Here is a 24190-nt window from a genome sequence, read left to right as displayed (position 1 = left end):
ACTCCCTCCGTTTCATAAGCTAAGACGTTTTAGCTATGCTTAGATTCATCTATGAACCAATGTATATTGTTTATATATATGTCTAGATTCATTGATATCTATATAAATTTAGAATACACTAGAACGTCTTACATTATGAAACGGAGACAGTATCTGTGTATTATTATAACTAATCAAGACAAACAAATATATTATTATTATGTAGAGATTAGATTACTACAATACAATCCGATAAGTTACTCATGTGATCTCAATAATCGTAATCCTAAATCAGACCATAGTCAATAAAATAAAAAAAAATGAAACTCGCAGAAGTGGGATCATGATCTATCAATATAAAAAGAAATGGAAAGGGGGATCTCCGGTGACCGACCTAGCTATCGACAGAAAGTCAGAAACAGAAACCAAAACGAAAAAACAAAATGACAACAAAGCGATATCTCGGAACCCGTGGCATATCAAATAGACCTACGTACCAGTGATTGTAACTTACTCGAACTCGAAAAGGTTAGTGCTAGATTAACAAAACCGTATGAATTTGAGAGAAATTTCAACCGTCCGAATAATGACTCACGTCAAGAAAAAGCTTGTAGTTACATCATAAATAGACATATATGCTCTTATTTGCATTCTAAGATAAATCATCAATGAGTAATTTTACTGCCTTTAAAAAATATCGGGATGTATTGTACTTTTTAATTAGCATAAAAATTGGTACATCCCGTTATTTTTGTTGGTAAAATTACCCTCAATTAAAAGATTATCGGCTATGAGATTATTTTTCTAACCTGTAACACGCGAGGCCAAAACTTCAAGGAACTAATTAACGTGTGCTCCAACATTATTCCATGCGTTGGAAGAGCACCCAAACTGCAGCTGGCAATGCGCCGCCGACGACGACGACGACCCTGCCGCCGCTGCCGATGACGACGCCACAACCTTCTGCTCCGGCTGTTTGAAGGTGGCATTGCCGTGGTGTTGATCCGTCGTCCTCGCCAGCGCCGCCGCCTTCACGTCGAACGCCGCCGCCTCAATCTGGAAATGCGGCCGGAGCTGATCGCTCAAACCCATCGGCTGCTCTTCCCCGTCGCCGCAGTGCTGGACATTGCCGACGACGCTGCTGATCCAGGCGTGGCTGCTGCCCTCGTCGCCGGCCGCGCCGTGGTACAAGTGCTCGTAGTGTTGCTGCGGCGGCGGTTGCACTTGCGACTCGTCCTTGATGTACTGTTCTTGGAAGCCGCCGCCGGCTTGCACGTTGCTGCTCTCGCCGACGGCTGGTTGGTCGGCGTAGAACGCGTCGACCATGGCGTCTTCTTCGTTCTGGCTCGGGCCGGCGACGGCGCCGGCGCCGGCAAAGAGCATTGCCGATGCCGGGTCGGCGAGCGGGTCGTTCGCGATGAGTGTATCTCTCGCGGCTGCCGCCGCGGCCTGCTGCGGGCGGCAGAGCTCGAGCTTTTCGTGGACGGCGACGAGCTCTTTACAGAGCGTTTTGTAGTGTTCGGCCAGCTCGGAGATGACACGGGCGGCGCCGCCGACGGGGTCGGCGGCGCGGGAGTTGGCCTCGTAGGTGAGCGCCTGCATGGCGTCCGACTGGAGGTCCGGCCGGGTGCGCTGCAGCGTCCTCTGGATGTTCCTGACGCCGAAGAGGCGGTGCGCGTTGAGGAACCGCCGCTGCTCGTCGGCGGGGAAGTAGGGCGCGAGCTGGCAGTCCCGGTTGCACTTGCGCCGCTGGTACTTGCACGACGCGCACGCCTGGTTCTGCCCGCCGCCACCACCGCCGCCCCCGCCCCCTCCTCCGACGCCCACGCGCGGGGCTCGGGCAGGCAGCGGCAGCCGCGCCGCGGATGTCGGGGCGCCGCGGCCTCCGCCGCCGCTACCCTCACTCTTGTCACTAGGAGTAGTGACGTGGCGGTGGAGCACGTGTTGCGGCGGTGGTGGGTTGGAGGAGGTGTCGGCGGAGGAGGAGGACGAGGAGGAGTTGGTGGTGGAGGAGGAGGCCGTCATTGCTGGCCGGCTCCCCCGGCCCGCCTCCGCGGCCGGCGACCTCGCCGTCGTCGTAGGGATCGGAGTCGAGACGAGAGAGAGAGAGAGAGAGAAGCGTGTTTCGCTGCGTGATTAATGGTGGCTAATTGCGATTAGGCTATTTAAAGGAAGCCATTTTGGCTCATGAACAAACCTGATCCATGCAAACGCATGGACGAACGGACGAATGAGCAAATCTTACACGCAAAGCTGATCTCGATCGCCTGGAATCGGTCATAGATGGAGCTGGCTATTTGATTTTTATAAAGTATCCAAGGAGCACAGATTCGACTTTTGAATTTTTTTTCGATTTTTTTCGTAAATGCCGTTAGCTCTCGAACATTCGGGAAAAAAATGGATTATAGACCGTTGCACACGTTTGGAGTTCGCTTGATGGGGTGAAGTTGCAGTGTAAGATTAGATTAGATTAGATTATGATTATGAATATACATGACTAGATCGGCCACATTTATAGAACACTCTTTCTGTTATAACATTTTCTGGATAGGTCATTTTGATTTTTTAGATTTGTCTAAATTAATGCATATATCAGTATATATATATATATATATATAAAATTTATTAGCATAAATAAATTTAGACAAGATAAGAAACACTTATATAATAAAATAGAATAGAGGAAACATATATAAACCTAATTTATATATTTATATAGACATTCGCACCAAAAATGTAACAAACAGATAATCCCATTTTACCAATAGAATTAATTACAAACACTAAATCATTGACCAGTGTAAAACCCAAAATGGTTTGGATTAACTGTGATGGAAAATTAGCAAGTGTCAGAGAAGCACGTGTATTGACTAATATGGGTAAGGTTGCGACATCTGTATTAGGAACAAACGTTTGGTCTATTTATCATGAGTCAACCTTCGTCGTCAATGGTGAGTACTAAGGCTATGCTTAGGAAGAAGTAAAGGTTCAGAGAGGAGACAAGGTTAGACAGACGTCAGGTTACTAGAAGGTTAAACTTAGTCAATGATATATCAGACACTAGACTCAAGGAGAAATGAAGGTGACTGGATTATTCGTGACGGGCTTCACAAGCTGGTGTGAGGTGTCACAAATTCATGAAGAAAATCAAAGAAGAAAAAGAAAAAGGAGGAACACTCTTGTAGCGATCTCCCTTGCGCGCACGCGTTGGAGCCAGCTGGAGGCTGTATTTTCTGTGGCTTATGTATTTGTAAAGTATATTTTTAACTTTAAAGTAATTTTTATTGTTTATATTATCAAATAGCTATTAAAAAATAATATAATCTTTGAGATAAAGAAACATAAGCATAGTATTAAAATACTCCTTTTATTTCCTAACTTTTTTTTTGGCAAACTGGATCAATTTGCAAACATCGAACAAACGTGGTGGCTACACTAATTTACACCTTAATTAATTAAAAAGCAAGACATTCTAAATCAATCAATAGAAGTTACTTCAATGGATCTCAAATTCAGTCGGTTTCTTATACCACCAAAGTAACTAGACTACACAAAAAAAAAGGTACAATGTAAAATTTTTAGCGGGTCAGCAGTTACGAAGCGTCTGCATCAAACAATTGGCATACAAAAAGCAGCAGCAGTGTCGGCTAGTCGCATAGACGGGGAGAGTGTTCACTCTCAGAGAAAACAAGCAGCACTAGTCGCCATATTGAGAAATAACACTAGTCGCTCGGAGATGTAATAACTCAAGTCTTCGTGCACAACCTTCGATCATGCAAAACAAGCACGCTGCTATCTCTTTTAAGCATTTTGTCATTCAGCTGGATCAAACTCGCGAAATCCTTGTTTAAAATCATCCACCATCTGAATCTCTTCTTCTTTAGAAACCTTGCAGTTCCTCCAATCTGCGCGATCAGCCATGCTTAACAAGCCAGCCAACACCTGCGCAATGTACGAGTAAAGACTTAGACTGACAGAGTTAGGCTGCAAAGATATCGCAATTTTCGGTTAGGCTGCAAAGATATCGCAATTTTCGGTTATCTTTCAAACAAAAAAGATGTAAAACATTTATCATATGCCATACCTCACGGCCAAACTGAGCAGGAAACTTCTCATTACTATCAACCAAATGTAGAAGTACTGAACCTTCTGGTAGCTCAACATAAAACAAGCTTGATTTGCTGTCATACTCCGATCTTAACAATTCCCTGCCGCGGTTAGCAGCACCATCTGTTAAAACAAAGACAGCACAGAATTATAAAATATAATGATATGTAATTGTTGAACCTTTGAACTAGAAGATTTTCTCCAAGAAGAATCATGTACCATAAAGATATATGACATTTCTCATTAAAAAAAGGATACATCAGCATCACAATAGGCTCATCAATGTATAAAGAGTCCATTTAAAATTGTTTCCGTCTCCCTCCTTTAATTTAGCTGACCAAGAAACATAAAGTAGACAAAACTTCACCTTGATTCACTACAGAAAATTCAAATCCCAGTCTCTGTGCTGCTAAATGAAATATCTTTTTAATGCTTGTCGCTTTAGATAATGGTACTGGAACAACCTGAGCAGAAATTTAATGGATTACCACTGAGTATGAGCATAAAACAAATAAAATCGCATACAAGTATCCAAATTCCAAATGATTTAGCATCAATTTTACATGGAAGCATCATAACAGGGAAAAAATTGTCCTTACCTGAAGGTTTGCATGACGAGAATGCTGCGAGACCCACTCGAAGTATACGGCTGTCTTTCCTTCTTTCTCAAAATACTTACCCAGAGCATCCTTGTATCTCCCAAGCTCGGCCTCTGCTTCCGCAGGCATCATTAGTGTACTAGCGCAGTGCTCGACTGGTATAACTAGAACATGATTTGGAACAAGTGGCCCCTTTGCAAGCGCACAGTAGTAACCCTCTCCAATACTGATAACAAGATGTGACTCGACATCTGGACTTGACAAGCAGAACCAGCAACTGCTCTCAACACGTCTTCGCTCACTGTAGTTAACATAAATATAGGATGAATCCCACAATTAAATGATCAGGATTCTTAGTATATATTTGTGTGCATTTGCGCATCAGAGGGAGAGATTTGGTATACTTTCTCACCTACGGGATTTTGTATCCCTAACAGCACCCTCATCAGAAAGGCTGTGAACAAACCTGCACTCAGGACCCTTCTCACATTTCCCTTTGTTTAAGAAATCAAAGCAGACATTTCTGCTGTAATGTTCCCTGGCCTCCTCATCATGCATATAGTGGCATTTACTCCCTCGAGGACAAGATCCTGTGGATGTAAATTTGAAACACAGACGATTCCCACTGGCTTCACCATGTCTTTGCTTCTTGACATCATAACGCCAATATTGCAAATCAGCATCCTCGGCAGGACGCTTTGGAGCTTCTTCAACATGAACCAACTTTGCAGGAGAAATGTATGGGGATAAAGTAGTATTTGGAGGTCTTGCATGAATATCAGCACTGGACATGATAGATGCTGGAGTAGGAGAAATCGCATGAATAAATTTCTGAAAAGAATATGCAGGAATGAGTAGACAATTAAGCAAAATTGTAACAGATCAATAGTAAACTTATGAAAACTTCAGCTTACAACAGAAAAACTATAAGTTTGCTACAACTTTGCAGGAGGATTTCAGGTAGCTGCAGTCAGCGCACAAATTTCATAAAACTGTGATTCTGTACCATCTAAACCATTCAACAAGGCAAGGTTAGCTGCATTGCTCATACGGTCAATTCAGGAGTCAGTACTGTTATAATGTGCCGCATAAGCATAGCACAATTGCAAACCAGGTCCGCGTCAGCTGTCATAGTCCTTGGACCGAGTCTATTAGTTGAAACTTAAGTAACAAGGCCCACATAAGTGCCTAACTAACTGTTAACAATGTTTAGTAAACCTAATCCTAATTCACGAGGACCTCTATCTTTTTCTCCTCACTAGCTCAGCCCGAACAAAGAACCCATATGTGCATGCAGTTTGAACACATGGTACACTGTAATGGTGGCCTGGAATCCATGTGTTAATGTTGCTGCTAACCAAAATCCTGGCTAAAATATGTAGGAAATTGATACTGTAACCATAAACCATCTAACTTTCAGTTTTCTCAAATTTACTCATAAGTCAATGAAGCTTTAATCCTTAAAATGATAAATATAACTGAAAAATAATGTTTGGCCTTAATTTATATACGAGTTTATAAACAGAATACAAGAAAATGCAGTAAAATTAAACAGAAACTGATTTTGGAGAAGTACCTGCTTCTCTTTGTTTCCAACATTAGCAAGTCCAATAAAACGGGTAACATGTGCAGCGGAATCATTCACATATGGTTCCCTTGCATAGAATACATCTTTAGAACCTGCAACATGATATCTGCATGAAACAGACTTTTGTCACAGATTTGGCACACTTAAAGTTGACTTAGTATCTTATTCTTATATCGTATAAATGTGTCCACAATTATGTCAGTTAGTCTACTCAATATTTAAACTATTAGCTAAATGCTAGTGCATTTTTTATGGAGAAAAACAAATCATGCATGTCCTCATATTGTTGAAAGAAATAAATGTAATTTCTGCATTGAAGTCCTTCACTTCTGTGTTTACACACGCTAATTGTAGAATTAACCCATACACTACACATATACACAACAATTCAGTCATGTTTGGCCTTATCATGTTAAATTGTGACTAGAAGGATAAAAAAGAAAACAACAGCATATAGTAGGTTTGTTGTATAATATCAAAGAAACCCATTGTGGACTTTGCAAAAGTGCAATGAACCATCATCACCACTGCTACTTTCTTTTAGAGGAGTGACACATAGATGATGCGAATTCAGAAATCATACCGTGGCTTAATCTCAGCAACCAACTCAGCAACAACAGGATCATATCCATGAGGATCCAATATCTGAGGAGGTGTATTAGAAGTATCAGTCCCATTCACAAGTCCGGCTGGCCATTCGTTAGTAATCTCATTAACGTTAAGGGAACTTGGTTTCGAAGCTTGGCACTTTGAGAATTGATATACAAATTGAAAGCAGCTCAGTGTTAACTATTAACACAATCAACTAAGGAAATGAACAATGAGATGGAAAGCAAAAGGATATGTCAAGAACAAATCAACAATCCCTGGCTCTTCGGCCAGAGCCCGCAGTGCATCAACATCATCCTGGCTGTAGCAGCCAGGCCCTCCTGGCCCTTTCCTCCCTGACAAGTAAACGACAGATAAACCTAACACAAAAGGTGAGAAATTCCAATGAGTGGAATGGTTAGATCAACCATTATGTTTCAATTATCACATTTCCAGGCATTGCTACATCAGCTCTCATGGAATGTTTTATCTGCTACAAGAAAATGGTGCAGTTCAACAGGTTTAACATTTTACTTTAGACATTGGAGATGTAGCGCTACTCATTACGAGTTTAAGGGTGAGAGAGAAACCATGGAGGGTGAATCGGGCGCTGCCCCGGAGCCAGAAGAGGTTGTTGCATATCTGTATGCCGCCGGGGGAGAAGCCTCGGGCGCCGGCGGCGGCCTTCGCGAGCAGGCGAGGCGCCGCGGGGCCGTAGTCCCCGGTGAAGTAGGTCGGGATGGGCACGGCGGCGCGGCCCTCCAGATACTCCGCGGCTTCCCCGTCGCCGCCCTCGGCTTCGGGGGAGAAGAACTGCCCAACGCAGAGCAGCGCGTGGAACGGACCCGTCGACTGGTTCACCTGCGCGCGCGTTGAGAGAGAGAGAGAGAGAGACGGCGGCCGATGAGAAGAGACGCTGAGGAGGTCAGGGAGAGGCGGCGGAGGGGGAGGGGGAGGGGGAGAGGGAGGAGTGGAGGAGCATACCGAGGTGACGCGCTTGAAGAGCTGGTGGAGGCGGCCGTTCGCGTCGCCGGCGAGGAGGATCCGCGGCGGGGTCGCCGGCGACGGCGAGGCGGCGGCGGCCATGCGGGTTTGGGTTTTGAGTAAGCGGAGAGGCCTCTCGGGAATTCTGGATCTGCGTTGCTAAAGTTGGGCCCCGAAGGAGCGGTTCCCTTAGTTGGGCTTCGTAGACACTTTTGGCCCAAAAATGTCATGGGCCATATTTCTGTTTAGCACGACAACTTAGGCGCGTTCGGGTGAGGTTTATTGGTTTATTTATTCGGTGCGAAAAAATTATTAATAAATTAGTACATGATTAATTAGTTATTTAATTATAAAAAATATAAATAGGTTAATATAATTTTTAAAGTAACTTTTATATATAAAATTTTCATAAAAAAAGCATCGTTTAGTAGCTCGGAAGCGTGCACGTGACAAACGAGATAATGTAGGTTAGTAAGGGGAGAAAGAACGCGGCCTTAGAGGAGAAACTATTATACAATCGTGTAGTCATGTTTTTCTATCTTATGTTTATAACTTAAAATTTTAAATTTTTAACTAAAAGTTTAGAATGGATTTTAAGTTTTTTATCATATTTTATTTTTCATCCTTAGCTTTTAGATTGCTAAGAACATATATAAAATTTTATTTGTAAATTATTTTTTATCTATAAATATATCATTCGATCACCCCCGGATCTCTTCTACTATCAAGAATCGCTATCTAGCGCTTCTCCATTTTATACTATTAGGTTTTCTATCCTATTTAAAGTTATTTGTAAATATAGTTAGATTTATTACCATTCATATAAATCTCAAAAGATATCTTATAATATAAAAGATATCTTATAATATAAAATAGAGCTAACATTACAAATCTTATTATTGTTGTTTTGGATAACACAGAAGGTGCACGTACACATGAATTGTCACGTAGGTACACCATCTGTCAGTCTAAATGATACTTCCTTTGGGCAAATATATATATTCGACCTGTTTCATATTATAAGACTTTTTAGATTTACTTAGATTCATTCATGTATCAGTATATATGTTTTGTATATGTGTCTAGATTTATTAGCATACAAATAAATTTATACAAAGATAGTAAATGATAAACATAGATTCTCCTTAAAAAGTATTATCATATTTATTAGATTTTACAAATATATTATAATACAAAATTATTCATCAAAATTTTAAAAATTTGACTAAATTGTTCTAAATGATAAATATTTTCAACCATATGGAGTAAATACTTAAAAGAGACATAGATCGCCAGCATATCATTGACCTAAGGAACACCTGTGTATGCGTAATATTCTACTAAATGGAAATGCCTATTCAAATACTCCTCAAAACATAACACGTAGCATAGGTTCCGCTCCACAACTACTATCTGAAAACATTTAATTTTATAACTGAGTGCTTTGGGAGAAATTCAAATAGAAACTTGGTCTTATAAGATTTATTTCCAAGTAAAGTGCAATTTGGACCCACTTTTATTGCACAAGTTTTACTTTGGATCACCTTCAAACAAATATTTTCACCTTGAACTAACTAGATTTTCTTGTCTTTTGTGGTTTGGATCATTCTGAGATTTTCTTTTCTTACCTTATCTAACGTAGAAAGAATTTGTCGATGGACCAGAACCGATATATTTAAGGTCGTCGACGTGTACTTAAAATAATTATTTAGCGCAGTCTCGAAAATTTATCTGTTCTAGAGTGTAAAATAAGTTTATGGGTGATTCGAAGTGATATCTAGGTGATGAAATACAGTCCAAAGTGCACCTTTTAATTTTTAACTATTAGAACAATATAGTCCAAGGTGCACACGGGGGGTTTACAATTTAATCCATGGGAGTTTTACATGTTAATTATCCTAAACTTGAGAACATTTTAGTGGGGTCGGACGTCGGAAGTAAATGTGACATGAAAAATACCACGATAAAGGTTTTACTTAGCACAAGACTCCTACTAATTCTTAAAATAATATTGCTTCCACATTTCTACACGCCATAGATATATAATTGATGAATTTTCCCATTTCATATCTTTCAATTTGTGGCATTTTTCTTCAATTAATAAGTCGTCTATCGGACTACAAATCTGTCGTAAATAAATATTTATAGGACGCACATACTGACATACAAGTCGTTCATAAATTTGCACACTACTTGCCATTAATGCATATGCTTTACAAGTAATTTTGAATAATTAAATCTTTATGGGTTTGCTTTTAAGTTCGTTTAATGCGAGAGTACCACAATGCGGTGCATGACTACTCGGCACTATGTACGTTTTGCTAATATTCTGTTCTGTCCGTTCCAAAGTATACTCGTTTCTAAATTATTTAACAAATACTATATGAATAACAAAAAGACTATGATGTCACTTTATTAACGACAGATGGATAAGGGAAGGTAGCTGGGGTAGGATGCGAATAAATTTAAATGTGAAATGATTAATAGAACACTCTGAATAATAATATAAAATACTTATATTTTATAATAAAATAAAAATTTTAAGAATACTTATATTTTAGAATAGACGGTGTTAAACAACATATTTATAAAAAAAATCTATGAATAAATAAAATTTATATATGTATTCTTGGTGATCTAAAAGTTAAAGCTGAAAAATAAACTTTAATAAAACTATCAAAATCAACTATAAATTTAAAATTTAAATTTAAATTTTAGTTTATAAACACAAGCTTAAACGAAGAGGCGTGAATGATTAGCTTTGCAGAGCCTAGCACTGTCCCATTCGGCTTTGAATAATGCGAGAGTAGGAGGTACGTACGCGTTCCAATTAACGTTGATGCTGACGGACCGACGCACATAATTCAATTCCAACGTCATTTGACGAGTGAGTTTAATTGAATTCCGTGGCGGCCATGCAAATAAGGGGGTGTTGTTTAGATCGAGAAAATTTTTAGGAGAAATGTCACGTCAAATATTTAATCAGATGTTCGAAGGGATTTTTATACGAATGAAAAAACGAATTTCACGGCTAGCCTGGAAACCACGAGACAAATCTTTTGAGCCTAATTAATCATTAGCGCATGTTGGTTACTATAGCACTTATGACTAATTATGGACTAATTAGGCTTAAAAAATTCGTCTTAAGATTTCTTCCGTAACTGTACAATTAGTTTTTTAGTTCATCTATATTTAATGCTTTATTTAGGTGTTCAAAAATTTAATGTCATGTTTTTGAAAAAAATTTTGGGAGGACCTAAATTTCCAATTCGTTTTTTTTATCCTGACTTCTCTTTTCCGGGCCAGTACGTACCAGGGAGGACAAATGTGTGACGAGTTACACTGTTGGAACATTATTGTGATCGTTTCTGGTAGGTGTAGTTTGGAGTTTATATAGTTTATAAGTCGCCTGTTCAATTAAAAACATGCATTTAACTCTTAAATTTGTGGCGGAAGCACCACTATTTGTTGCTGAAAATCACCGTAAAAGCCACTGTTCATCAATGTCAAGCTTCTTTATCTTTATTACTTAAACATGGTATGTCGTTCGTCCTCCTTAATATCCCACGTCACAACAAAAAGAATTAAAAACCAGAAAAAATCAAGTGGTTTCAAAACCGTTTCTTTTTTTTTCTAAGGGCATGTGCACACCATCATAAGTTATATGGACCGTTTTGTGTACTTCATCATTATTTGTATGGATTTGTTGCAATGCACATGTATGTTACTAGTAAATATAAACGAAGTAACAAAATAATTTCTTAAATATCAATGCTGAATAATGGATTAGGACGGAAAAAACTCCAAATTTGAAATTTTTGGTTGTGGTTGATAAGTCAACAAACAAACAAAGAAACAAATATTAGGGCAGCATTCGGCCCATTAGTTACCATAAATTCCCTCGTTTTCTACGCGCATACTTTCCAAACTAATAAACGATGTATTTTTTACGAAAATTTTCTATAGACATATTAATCTATTTTATATTTTTTATAATTAATAATTAATTAATCATATATTAATCTATTACGTTTTCCACGGCAAATAACTAGCCCTCATCTCCCTCAATACCGAACACGGCTTAAAACCATGTTCTTTTTAGCTGTCAAAATTGGCTAATTAGTCACATGTAAAACGAAATACATGTTTAACATATGATTAATCATTAGGTATTAATTATTATGAATATGAAAAAGATTAATTTGATTTTTAAAGTAACTTTTGTATAGAAAATTTTGGTACAAAATAGCCATTTAGGGTGCCTTTAGAACACACCCTAATTGTTTTGGTGATGGCGATCCCAGAGAGTTATAGTGCAGACGATCCACACCAAAATTAATTTCTACCTACACCAACTTCTCCACACCATTGCACAACACCCCTCACAACATATATTTTTCAAGATAATATTTCACAACATGTATCTCTGGATTCTGTCTGAGTGCCGGTCTCATGACAAAACCGATGCGCAAATGAGTGTAGGAAATGGAAGCGGCACACACGACCAGATCTGGAGGCGGGTAACCAAGCGCTATAACTACCCACATCATCAAAAATTAAGAAGGGAAACGATGGTGTTGGCATTAGGGAGGACAAAGGTTCCCCATGTCATGCAACACACCTTGTGGTGGTTAAAGGATGGATACTCATGACCTTAATTCATTAGTGACACATCTAGGCTATACATCTCCAAACATGACCCACAAACATTCATCCATGAGCTGAGATGTCCAATGTAGTGCCCCTCTAGACTGGGTCAACATCATCACCTGTAGTTGCTCTTGCTAGCTAATTGCTAGTGTGACCTAAACATGCATCCTCACCATTTCATCTCACTTGTTGAAGCCTCTCCTCTTGGCCATTTGACCTGATGGACCTAAGGGTGTGTACACTCCCATCCTCATCTTTTCACTTATGCATATGCTCATAAGTTAAAGTTTGATTTTTTTAACCATAAGTGTGGAGTTGATTTTAGGTGTGGAGTTGATTTTAGGGTTTTTTCAATGTAGTTTATTTTCCAGCCTTTACTTTTAGATTGCTAAAAACATATATATATATATATAAGTTTTATTCAAAAATTATTTTTTGTTTATAAATATATTGTTTGTCTTTTTCCTTAAAAAACAAATAATGACCCCCCTTAATTAGATATTGAGCTATGGGGTTCTCTGCAAGCAGGCACATGCGGTGGCGGTCCATGCCACATAAATTTTGGGTATCATTCATTGGTGATTCAACCCTTAGTATTGATTGAAAATATTTCATATTTTCACCGATCTCCTTTCATGTTTCGCATGATATCAAGTAACAATCAAAAAGTAAAAAGAACAAATCAAATTTGATTGCTCCAGAGTTGTGTATCTGGAAGGAAAACAGATTAGGATTGCCCGGGACATATGAAGTACAAGTATTTCGCAAATACTCACTCCACTCCAGTTTGATAATTCTTGTTACTTTGGACAACAATACGGTCATTGGATGTGATTTTTATTAAACTATATATATAATAAATAAATATTTATGTTTACTCTTTATGGCTTATCTATATATGTTGTCATAATGTTTTCGAACTAAATATTTTAAAAAAAAATTTAGTAATCAAAATTTGATTACATCTTTATCCAAAAGGATAAGAATTATAGAACTAAGGCCATGTTTGTTTCCACTTAGGATTATTGTAAGCTGGCTTATTAAGCTAGATTACTATAAGCTGGATTATGATAAGCTAGCGGAGAATAAGCCGTAATCTGTTTGTTTATTAGATTATTGGATAGACTAGATTACTAGGTTTGCATTACTAAAGTCTGGAATGCCCTCAACTATTTTGGATGCATTATCCATTCTTGTGTCTGTATACAACAAATAAAAAGTTGAATTTAGCTGGATAAAAATTTGAATTAGCTAAATAAAAATTGCTAAATATTTGTAATTAAAACATTCGTGAGTATGTGTACAACCAAATCACTATCTCCTATTTGTATTGATCTTGATTCACTAAACAACATCGATAATTAATCAAGGTTGCACTGCTGCCGATGGATCGATTTATCAGATCGGTTTTGCAGAGTATTTCTCTGTACCATAAAACGCAGCAGCAGCGCATGTTGACGATGGATCGACGCCGCTGTCGCGAGGGCGTCGCATGCAATCGATGTCGTTGGCCCAGTCCGTAGCTGCAGCTTTCCGCCGCTACCGATACCGCCGTCACACTGGATTCGATATCGTGGGGAGCGAAGATTTCTTAGATGAGTGGGGAGTCGAGGGGTGATGGATGAGTTGTGGGTAAACAGTGGCAAGGTGGGTAATTACTTCGAAATATCAAAGGGCAGTGGGTCTTTAGCCAATCAATAATCCGAAAAAAGCACTTATAGAGATACTTATCAGATTATAGTAATCTAGCTTATAGATTATAATAAGTTATCACAATAATCCATCTGTTTGTTTTAGATTATTCCTAATAAGACAGCTTACAATAATCCTAAGTGGAAATAAACACGGCCTAAAGGGAGCATACATAAAAGCTCCATTTATAATCGCAAGAAAAGAAAAAAAAACAATTTGTATTACCTTCACTATGGCTGTCTCATTTTGCCATAAATTACTTTTAAATGATCAAATTATGAGGAATGAAAGTTGTATGATTAAATTATGATGATTTGATAGTATAGCATATTTTCCACTACTTATAAATGTTAGGTAAAAAAAAGACAAACAGTTAAGTTAAGGGTGCTAATGCCAATGACTCGAAAACGTATTAGTAGAGCGAACGTGTGGAGATGACACCCCCAATGACCTATTAATTTATCACTATTCAGTAATCATACCGAGGCATTCCAAAAGAATTTCGGCGAACAACAGAAGCAGGTTTGTCAGTGTGACTAATTATAATTTGAAACATCTTGTCAGATCATTGCGTCAGCTCTTTGAGACCCAGCTACCAGAATACAGATCAGATGTAGAATTTGTTTTTCCATCCAATCATCTTTGAAGAGACATGAGGACTGTGCTGATCTGCTGCAGCCTTCAACTTAAAACAGTAGCAAGATCGTCCCATTTTTTCTAACAGAAATGGAAGGAGAAAACAGGTGAGATGATGTAGTGACATCTACAAATCAACTTTTATTAGTATAAGAAGGCCTGGTAATCCAATAGTGCAAAGCATTGAGCTCAAGGCAGGGATCACACAAACATGACCATGGTTGCATCACCAATGGGCAGCAGACGGCCAGAGCTGGGACACAGCTGGTAAATATGATACCATGTGACCTTCTGCCCCTCATTCAAGCGCACACCGTATGGCACACAGCTAGCATCCTCCCCATCTGTGTGCTGCCAACGGTATTTCACTTATCTTTTGGCTTCTCACTCCTGCTTATCACTCTTGCTTATGTTTATATGTCTAAATTGAATTTTCAACCTCTAATTTAGAGTAAATTTTAAGAATTTTTTTTATCAAAGTTTAGTTTCTACCTTTGACTTTTAGATCGCTAAGAATATATATTTAAAAGTTTTATTAATAAATTATTTTTCGTAAATATGTTATTTGGTTTTTTCCAAAGCCAAACAATCACTCCTTACATTTACGAGTTCTCCTCCTAGTACAAGCAACTATTCCAGAAAAATCGTCGTGAACAGTCTATGCCACATGGTGTAGTAAACCACGCCTGCCAAGTGGGTTAGGGTGCCACGACGGCATCAAATGTTCACGACGATCTTCATGACATACGCCGCGTTCGGCATGTGGTGAAGATAAGGTTAGTTAGTTGACGCGAAAAACATAGTAATGGCTTAATACATAATTAATTAATTATTAATTATTTTAAAAATAAAATAAATTAATATGATTATTTAAAACAACTTTCTTATAGATAGTTTTTATAAAATATACATTGTTTAGCAGTTTAGTAAATATGTGCGTGAAAAATGAAAGAATCTAGGTGAGAAGTTTGGGCTGCCGAACGCAGCCATAGATGTCCGTACGTGTAACGGGGCTCTTGTATTCCCAACTAGGATTGGACCGGATGAAGGGTATGGGAGAGGGTGGACAAATGGCTAGGTGATGAACTTGGAACCTTGCGAGAACTAGAACTTTCCTTAGGTATGAAGGGTCCCCTGTAGCACTCCTGTATCCATATTGTGTTGCATGAGCCATTCAATCCAATGGCAGGGAGGGGGTTGTGATTTACCCCACATGAGTTAAGGGTGTCGACGCCAATCTTAGAATCCACAGTGGCGTATTTAAGCGGTGAAAATATAAAAGGTCACAGCCTTCAGGAGGAGAAAACGTACCTTCGTTTTCGTCAAGATGATGATGGAAGAGGATGGAAAGTCTTAAGGAATAGGACCCCAGGGAGATGGAGCATCTTGATGATATAGCAGACGGTGGATAGATCGTCAGAGCCACGTATTTTCACCGGTAGGTTCCAGCTCATAGCCATGGTGAGTTGATGATGGTCAAATTGCCCCATTTGACGGAGGTCCAGTACTGATTCTTTCTGATCCATACCATCAAGATTCCAGAATTCAATCAGTAGAACGACGAGTGTATCCTGAAGTGTTTGGCTACAGATTCATTTTGAGCCATTCAATACAGATTAAGGGCTTCTGTTGAGAAAATTAAGGAACCGTCCGGCAATCAGCGAACTGCCCGGACAAGGATGTGGTCTTATGACCCTAGGTGCACCACTCTGCTTCGGCAGCTCGGTCAGTCCTGCAAAATTCAAGATCATGCAGTGTCATCATACATTTCCATTCACCTAATTTTCCGGCAGCATCAATGTAGGCTGCGTGGCGACCAAAATACTCACCCATGCAACTTGTTTTTTACTTGCGCACGCGCTTGGTGTGTGACACTGTGACAACAGGTGAAAACGGGCGTGTAACTGACTTAACGCTAGCTCGTGTTACCTTTAAATAAACCCATGACAAGGCTGTCTGAAAGTAGGTTGTTAGGGTGTCTTGTTATGATAGCAGATGTCACTGTGAGAAGCTTTTTTTCTTGTTCATCACTGGTCGCATTGTCCTTATAAAGAGTTAGGGCTTGGCTCTCCCAACTTATAAAGAGCTGAGAGGATGAGGTCCCTTTCTTCCAATCTGCAGACACATAAGCAACCAAAGAGTTACATCCCTGCAAGGGGAATCAAAAGAATGTGACATCTTTTCGCTTATCCTTATGTTTATAAGCCAAAATTTAAATTTTCAACCTTAAATTTGGAGTTGATTTTGAAGGTTTTTTTACCACAATTTATTTTCTAGCATTGCCTTTAAATCGCTAAGAATATGTATATAAAAGTTTTATTCAAAAATTATTTTTCGTTTGTAAATGCCATTTGACTTTTTTCATAAAAAACCAAAAAAATATAGTTCTGCTTTAGGTTTGACTCTTGTAATCCTGTGAGTTCCATGGATGCAGGACAAGAAAAGAAAGCTTCACAGTGTAGTTGGCAAACGCTCAGATTTTTTTAACTCACAGGCTCCATGGTTGCAGGGGAACGAAAAGAGGACAGCCTAATAACGTTGAGGCAGCTGTAATAGTTTACACTTCACTCTTTTCTTGTGCATCAATTGTTTGCTGCCAAATATACACCGGCAGTTGATGGTGATAATAAATTTTGCTCACTTGCTTTCCAGTTCAAAATTTATATGGAGGTCTAATTGCTTTTCCTGGTGCTCACAAGTAAGCAACGCCCAGTGGACATGGAAGGTTCAATAACAGCTTTGCAAGTCCTAAAAAAGGTCTTATAAAAAAACAACAGTTTTGCAACTGTATGATGATCCTTTTGAGTCATCAATAACAACCAATGTAATATACTCCATAACTAAAGGTAGCACATAGCATTTATTTATTTATTTATTTATTTGAACGGAAGCACATAGCATTTATTATTGTTAAGTGTCTTTAGTATGGCCATCAACCCATAAATGATATATTTGAGTGATAGCAATATAAAGTCCTACACACCAGATGGGGCAAGGTAGGCCACACAATTAGTCAATTCAAACTCAGGTTGGCTTTTAGCTCTCTTCTTGGTTTCTAGCAATACACATCGCATTAACAAGGTTCATTGTGCAAGGAAAAGAAGTAATCTTAATTGTAAGGCAGTAACTTTTGACCAGTGCATTACAGTAAATTTCGGTTGTTCGCTGTACGTGGCTTTTTAGGGGCTGTAGCTAATTTGTTTGGATGAAATGAAATACAAACACTGAAAGCAGCATAATCTAAATTAAGACTCCTAACGAATTAAAATTTGGAAGACGTTTGTCAGCATACATGTTCCAAGAAGATGGCAGCACAAACAATTTCTGCAGTTGCTATATAAAATGGCACCATACATTTTCTGCAAGTCAGCAACTGGTATTTAAAGACGGAAGCATCTGCACTAAAGAACAACTGAACAAGAATGTATCTATATTTGAAAAATGGAGAGAACAGACCAGGAATAGAATATAGAGTACTAATAACACGTTGCCCTAACCAATAGGCAAAAAGATTGGCAAAGAAAAAAATTTTTAAGAGAAGATAGAGGAAATAGATATACGCCTGTCATTCTTGTAAATGAGGGGGTGGTGGGTACCTTCAGAGCAGCCTTGCTACGGTTGGTTGGTTGATGAAGTCCATAAATCCCAGTTGTACCAAGCCAGTGCTCCCTCTGCATTGAATAGCACTTACTGCAGCTGGTGAGCTCTCTTTAATGCATATACACAGCAGCCTATTGCTATCAATCTGCCAGAGCCAAGCCCTCTACATAAACCCACTCAAATGCGGTGAGCAAGCTTAGGTGGAGATCAAGAAATAGGGGACGGAGAAAGATAAGGCCACTGCTGTTTTGGAGGGAAGGAAAAGAGTTTGGCTTGTCAGGTGCTTCTCAGGCTCCATGGCTTTGAGCAAGAGAGTGCTATTCATCTTCCAGGCCATAGTGTGCGTCTGTTTCTTCAGTTTAACCCAAGGTGTGTATCTCTTGCTGTTCTGTCTCATCCCATGCTTCTTAGGCATTCCTGCTTTACCCCAAGCATTTCTATTCCATCTTTCCAGTGAAGAATTGCAGTGCTGAAATGCAGTTATATATGTCATCTTTTGCTTAGTTTTTTTCTCGCAAGAACATCCTTATTAAGTGGATTTCTATCGTCTGACACTTTGTTTCCTATCATTGTTTATCGCCACATTGGCTTTACTACTAGTATTTGAGAGTAGAACAACATTTGTCATTGCATAGTTCAATATTTTAGAGAGTGAAGGATAGGGAAAAAATAGCACAACAAAATGCCATAAAGGTACCTGTCATCCAGTCCTGAGAGGTACAATGCCAGGAGGTCCAGAGCCTAGTAGACATAGCATCAATTAGATCGAGACACTCATTTATCAATAGCCAAAAACAGGTTTAAGGAATGAGAAACCTTACAGAAGCAATGACAACAGTATGGAACACTTCCCTTTTTTTCTTCAGGCAACCAGCAATTCAGTTTAAGGAATCTCCCTCCCCTCCAGAAGGCAAGCACCTTCGGGGCGATGCGCCCCGAGACATACGACTACATTGTCGTCGGCGGGGGCACCGCCGGGTGCCCCCTGGCGGCGACATTGTCGCTCAGGTACAAGGTGCTCCTGCTGGAGAGGGGAGGGTCTCCGTATGGCAACCGGAACGTCTCCTACATGGAGAACTTCCACATTGGCCTGAGCAATATGGCGCCGGATTCAGCATCTCAGGCCTTCATCTCCACTGACGGCGTCATCAATGCCCGGGCGAGGGTGTTGGGAGGTGGCACTTGCATCAATGCTGGCTTCTACAGCCGGGCCAGCTCAAGGTTAGCAATGCATTGCACAGATATGGATGCTATCTCGCGTATCAGTATTCTTAAGTGGTTATGATTGTTCTCTTCTGCCTGAGAGTGACCAACCAGGAGAGTTTACACATGTAATTTAATCTTTTTTGTTTACTGCCGAAGTGCAGAATGACGAGCATTAATTTACACGAACAATCATACACATGACAGAGACTTGGGGCTCAATCATGATGAAGACTTCAGATATAGATTAATACTAAATTATTTATCCTAAGAGGGCAAACACCAAGTAGCAGAAAACCTAAAATGAAGTTAGCATAAATAGATTAATTAAAATATGATGTAGCATAATTAGTACTACATATATAATATAGAGCAAAACCTGAAGAATACCTGACACTTTCACATGAGCAACGCCGGCTCTAGGGTAAATGCAGAGCAGTGGCAGCGTCAGTAGAGATTAAATGATAACAGGTAAGATCTGCTTGACTGCTTCCCCCCAGCAATATATGCTGCTGTTGCCCATCTATGTGTAGTTGTCTGCTGAAATGTGCAGCAGAACACTAAATACGATTCACCGTTCTCAACAGTAGCATTTAATTACCCTGAAACCAGAGTTTCTGCCAATTAGGATTCTCTGGCTGCATCCACTTGTTTCTTTTCTCCAGCATCACGCGCACACACAGAGAGAAGCAAGCACTAAGGCCCCCTGTTTAGTTCCCAAAAATTTTCACCCAAAAACATCACATCGAATTTTTGGATATCGAAATAGAGCATTAAACATAGATGAAACGAAAAACTAATTACACAGTTATGTAAGAAATCATGAGACGAATCTTTTGAGCCTAATTAATACATGGTTAGCCATAAGTGCTACAGTAACCCACATGCGCTAATGACGGGTTAATTAGGCTCAAAAGATTCGTCTCGCGGTTTACAGGCTAACCGTGAAATTCGTTTTTTCATTCGTGTCCAAAAACCCCTTCCGACATCCGATCAAACGTCTGATGTGACATCCAAAAATTTTCATTTCATCGACTAAACACCCCCTAATTAGTTTGGTTAATTAAAACCTGTTTGGGGTACGGTAGTTTTTTAGCCCAAACAGGTTTTAATCAAAATGAATCAGCCAAAAGAGAGAACTGAACAAAACCATTTCCTACATTACTTCCACTAGGACATATCAAGAGGTGCATTTGGCCAGGGATTGTCGGTTCACTAGGCCTTTATATTTTGGTTGACATTATTTAGCCTTCCAGTTTTTGGTTCTCAAAATGCAGGTTTTTTTTAGAGGTTATCACAATGCAGTTCTGCAATATATAACAAAACAAAATGGAGCTGTAAGCAATTATCTTAGTTTGAGTGCTTGCGTACAGATTGAACATTAGTGAGAAAGTTGATAACATAAAGAAAAACAAGCAGATTGTCACAGTTTGCATTAAAGTGCTTCAGCCATGGTAGTGCAAATAATTCATTACGTGGCTGTAGCACATGCTGTGGTTTCTCTGTGAATAAAAAGGCCACCTCATTCTTCCTGGAGTCATGGAATATGTTACTACTGAGATAGACTAGATTGAAACGAGACATTGCTAAAAAATAAAAGGGACACAAAAAAACAAAATCACATGGGGCTATGATTGTTTCTTTGCTGTCATGGTGACTAAGCTGTCTACGTAAAGGACGCTAAATAACCTAAAATCCCTAGGACTCAAGGCTACTTCAAGTTTGGACCAAAATTGAATTGCTGTGGTACCTTGGGAGTGTGGAACCGTGGATTGCCTCCATCAACTTCACATTCCGCTTGATATGTTCCAATCAGTACATATGCATTTGAATTGTTTGTACGGAATTGAATTACAGTAGGTCAATGGGTGGGCCCCACTCACCATGCTCATCAGTCATCCCTAGCGACAGCAACAGCCCTTGCTCATTGCTATCAGAAACACCAATGTGACTTAAAAAAAGATGAATAAATTGATAGCTATTGCAGTATTAAAAAGGGAATTTTACTTCTATAATATACTTTTTATGACTTATATAACATGTGTTTTTGTTCTTGAAACAAACAGCTTCATCCAGGAGGTAGGCTGGGATGAAGACCTGGTGAATGAGTCCTTCCCTTGGGTGGAGGACAAAATCGTGCAGTGGCCTAAGATCGCACCTTGGCAGGCCGCATTAAGGGATGGGCTGCTCCAAGCAGGTGTATCTCCTTTCAATGGCTACACATATGACCATGTTTCTGGGACCAAAGTTGGTGGCACCATCTTTGATGAGACTGGCTACCGCCACACAGCAGCCGACTTACTTGCAGCTGGAGATCCTAACAATCTACGGGTGCTGCTCCATGCTAGTGTGAACAAGATAGTCTTCAACTCGCAGAGAGGTAAATATTTACATATATGTGGTTAAAGCTCCTACAAGCTGTATTATCTTCTAGATACTGGAGTTATAAACTCATAAGAATGGCATCAATAGAAAGAGTAAGTTCAGTAATCACGTACCATGCTTTAGAAACACCATTTCTGATGCAGGGCAACTGAAGCCAAGGGCAACTGGAGTTCAGTTCACCGATGAGAATGGAAGACTCCACCAGGCATTCCTCAACAACAACTGTGATAGTGAAATCGTTGTCTCTGCTGGTGCAATTGGCAGCCCCCAGTTGCTGCTGCTCAGTGGGATTGGACCCAAGAATGACCTTAAGAGTCATAAAATTCCTGTAGTACTCCATAACAAGTATGTGGGTAAAGGGATGGCTGATAACCCCATGAACTCCATATTTATACCGACAAAAAGCCCCCCACGCCAGTCCCTGATTGAGACTGTTGGAATAACTGAAGCTGGTGTGTTCATTGAGGCCAGCAGTGGTTTTGGGCAGTCACCAGAAAGCATCCATTGCCACCATGGAATCATGTCCGCTGAGGTATGCCATCAATCTTTTGCATCATAAGAAGCTTCTTGTGAATGAAATAGATAGATTGGGTAGTTCAAAGGCAGCATCACAAACTATCAGGAAAAAGCTGCTGCTTATATCTGAGACTTCAATAAGGAGAACAGATTCTAAACTGTCAAATCTCATACTTTGCAACATTGGGAACATAATTTAGGGAACACAATTTAGACCAATTCTTTAATTACAAGTGAATATGCATGCTTTATTTATAATCTATTATGAGAAATGATAACTATCCAATTTATAAGGCATTGCCTTATGCTTGGGTATTCATACAATATGAATCAGAACTCAGAATTGAACTTCTTGTTTTGGACAAAAGAAAATATTTGTTGTCTACTATGCGACAACTCCCATAACTGCCATCATAGTTTTTTATGATCATCTCAATTTATTACCTGTTTGGCCTTGTTGATTAATTCATTGTTATGTTATATTCCTATGGTACAGATTGGACAGCTGTCCACAATTCCTCCAAACCAAAGAAGCCTGGAAAAAGCACAGAAGTATGCACATACCAAACTTAATCTACCCAAAGAGATATTCCACGGTGGTTTTATCCTCGAAAAGATTGATGGTCCACTATCTACGGGACATCTTGCCCTTATAGACACTGATGTTAGGAACAACCCTGCGGTCACCTTCAACTACTTCAGTCATCCACAGGATCTCACACGATGTGTCTATGGAATCAAGACCATTGAAAGAATACTGAAGACAAACCGTTTCTCTGAACTGTCTGCCAACAATGATGGATATTCAATGGAAAGAGTGCTCAATATGAGTGTGCAGGCTAATGTGAACTTGATACCCAAGCATACAAATGATACAGAATCCCTAGAGCAATTTTGCAGGGATACAGTAATAACCATCTGGCACTACCATGGTGGATGCCATGTAGGGAAAGTGGTTGATCAGCAACACCGTGTGCTTGGAGTTTCAGGTGTCCGTGTAGTCGATGGATCAACATTTTCTAGATCACCAGGGACAAACCCTCAAGCCACGGTCATGATGATGGGCAGGTACATAAACACAGTAAAAAACTAACTCTTTAATCTTTACCTAATTATATTATTTCTTTAGCTCTTAAACTGATTTGCTTCCCTCATATTTCATACTCAGATACTTTGGGGTGATGATCCTAAGGGGAAGACTAGGACGAGCAGCTGGAGTGTAATCGATTCCTGGACACCAGCCTTTTGTTATGTGTGACCTAGAGAAGGAATTACTAATTATTGCTGGGATCTAGTGTGAATCACCAAAAGACAAGCTAGGAGTTTCATCTGTACCCAGTAATCATTTGTGCCATGTGATTGAAGATCAAATGGTTTATTGACCCCAGTGTGTTCTTTTCCTTTAACTAGATTTCTAGGAAGCCCTGATGAACTACTTCCGTTTATGGTCCCTACTACATTTGAGAGTCCATTTCTTGATACAACCATTATGGCCTCTACTGTCTGTGGGGTAACAGCCAGAAGCAAGTAGAAGCATCACACACACAAGCACCAGCAGGGCCACCTCCAAGTACGGGAAGAGAACAATAGATTGGAGATTAAATCTTACTCATTTGGCTGTTTCAAACAAAAAAAAATGGCATATTTGCAAACGAAAAAATTT

General features: G+C 39.6%; 3 protein-coding genes and 2 long non-coding RNA genes across 7 annotated transcripts; 1 reads left to right on the top strand and 4 right to left on the bottom strand.

The window, feature by feature from the left end:
* Positions 1-537: 537 nt before the first annotated feature.
* LOC102707060 (LOB domain-containing protein 20-like) lies at positions 538-2096 on the bottom strand. Its single transcript, XM_006661105.3, has one exon. It carries the CDS (start codon positions 2002-2004, stop codon positions 820-822), a length of 1185 nt encoding a protein of 394 aa, XP_006661168.3. The 5' UTR covers positions 2005-2096; the 3' UTR covers positions 538-819.
* A 1302-nt stretch (positions 2097-3398) lies between these two features.
* Positions 3399-7956, bottom strand: LOC102706782 (zinc finger CCCH domain-containing protein 59). The gene is made up of 10 exons (XM_015840981.2): positions 7846-7956; positions 7452-7722; positions 7118-7241; positions 6857-6976; positions 6262-6379; positions 5098-5516; positions 4686-4986; positions 4454-4550; positions 4064-4209; positions 3399-3921 (listed from the first exon to the last, which is right to left on the bottom strand). Exons 1-10 carry the CDS (start codon positions 7945-7947, stop codon positions 3793-3795), a joined length of 1827 nt encoding a protein of 608 aa, XP_015696467.1. The 5' UTR covers positions 7948-7956; the 3' UTR covers positions 3399-3792.
* Positions 7957-14489: 6533 nt separating this feature from the next.
* On the bottom strand, positions 14490-19363 carry LOC107304996. Of its 3 annotated transcripts, XR_005812520.1 has the most exons (6): positions 19245-19363; positions 19121-19164; positions 18420-18892; positions 16753-16938; positions 16135-16555; positions 14490-14904 (listed from the first exon to the last, which is right to left on the bottom strand). It is a non-coding gene; the product is annotated as an uncharacterized LOC107304996 (long non-coding RNA). The 3 variants fall into 3 exon arrangements; XR_001551082.2 differs by having other exon boundaries at positions 16653-16938; positions 18420-19164; XR_005812519.1 differs by having other exon boundaries at positions 18420-19164.
* On the top strand, positions 18612-23909 carry LOC102721191 (protein HOTHEAD). The gene is made up of 6 exons (XM_006660507.3): positions 18612-18792; positions 19290-19644; positions 21693-22006; positions 22155-22543; positions 23024-23595; positions 23696-23909. The coding sequence occupies exons 1-6, from the start codon at positions 18720-18722 to the stop codon at positions 23748-23750; spliced, it is 1758 nt and encodes a 585-aa protein (XP_006660570.1). The 5' UTR covers positions 18612-18719; the 3' UTR covers positions 23751-23909.
* LOC121055388 lies at positions 19641-21551 on the bottom strand. Its single transcript, XR_005812521.1, has 3 exons — positions 21377-21551; positions 20017-20228; positions 19641-19924 (listed from the first exon to the last, which is right to left on the bottom strand). It is a non-coding gene; the product is annotated as an uncharacterized LOC121055388 (long non-coding RNA).
* Positions 23910-24190: the final 281 nt, after the last annotated feature.

The sequence above is a fragment of the Oryza brachyantha genome, chromosome 9 (genome assembly GCF_000231095.2).
Source record: "Oryza brachyantha chromosome 9, ObraRS2, whole genome shotgun sequence".
Lineage (NCBI taxonomy): Eukaryota > Viridiplantae > Streptophyta > Magnoliopsida > Poales > Poaceae > Oryza > Oryza brachyantha.
The sequence above is the reverse complement of the archived record's forward strand: the minus strand, read 5'-3'. Positions and strand labels throughout refer to the sequence as shown.

Bases quoted from the DNA above. Each gene is read 5' to 3' on its own strand.
- LOC102707060 (XM_006661105.3), bottom strand. From the start codon at position 2,004: ATGACGGCCTCCTCCTCCACCACCAACTCCTCCTCGTCCTCCTCCTCC.
- LOC102706782 (XM_015840981.2), bottom strand. From the start codon at position 7,947: ATGGCCGCCGCCGCCTCGCCGTCGCCGGCGACCCCGCCGCGGATCCTC. The intron at 5,517-6,261 runs GTACTTCTCCAA...TATTCTTTTCAG, and splicing joins TTGGAAACAAAGAGAAGCAG to AAATTTATTCATGCGATTTC. The intron at 4,210-4,453 runs GTGAAGTTTTGT...TTGTTTTAACAG, and splicing joins ATTTTCTGTAGTGAATCAAG to ATGGTGCTGCTAACCGCGGC.
- LOC102721191 (XM_006660507.3), top strand. From the start codon at position 18,720: ATGGCTTTGAGCAAGAGAGTGCTATTCATCTTCCAGGCCATAGTGTGC. The intron at 19,645-21,692 runs GTTAGCAATGCA...TGAAACAAACAG, and splicing joins TACAGCCGGGCCAGCTCAAG to CTTCATCCAGGAGGTAGGCT. The intron at 23,596-23,695 runs GTACATAAACAC...TTTCATACTCAG, and splicing joins ACGGTCATGATGATGGGCAG to ATACTTTGGGGTGATGATCC.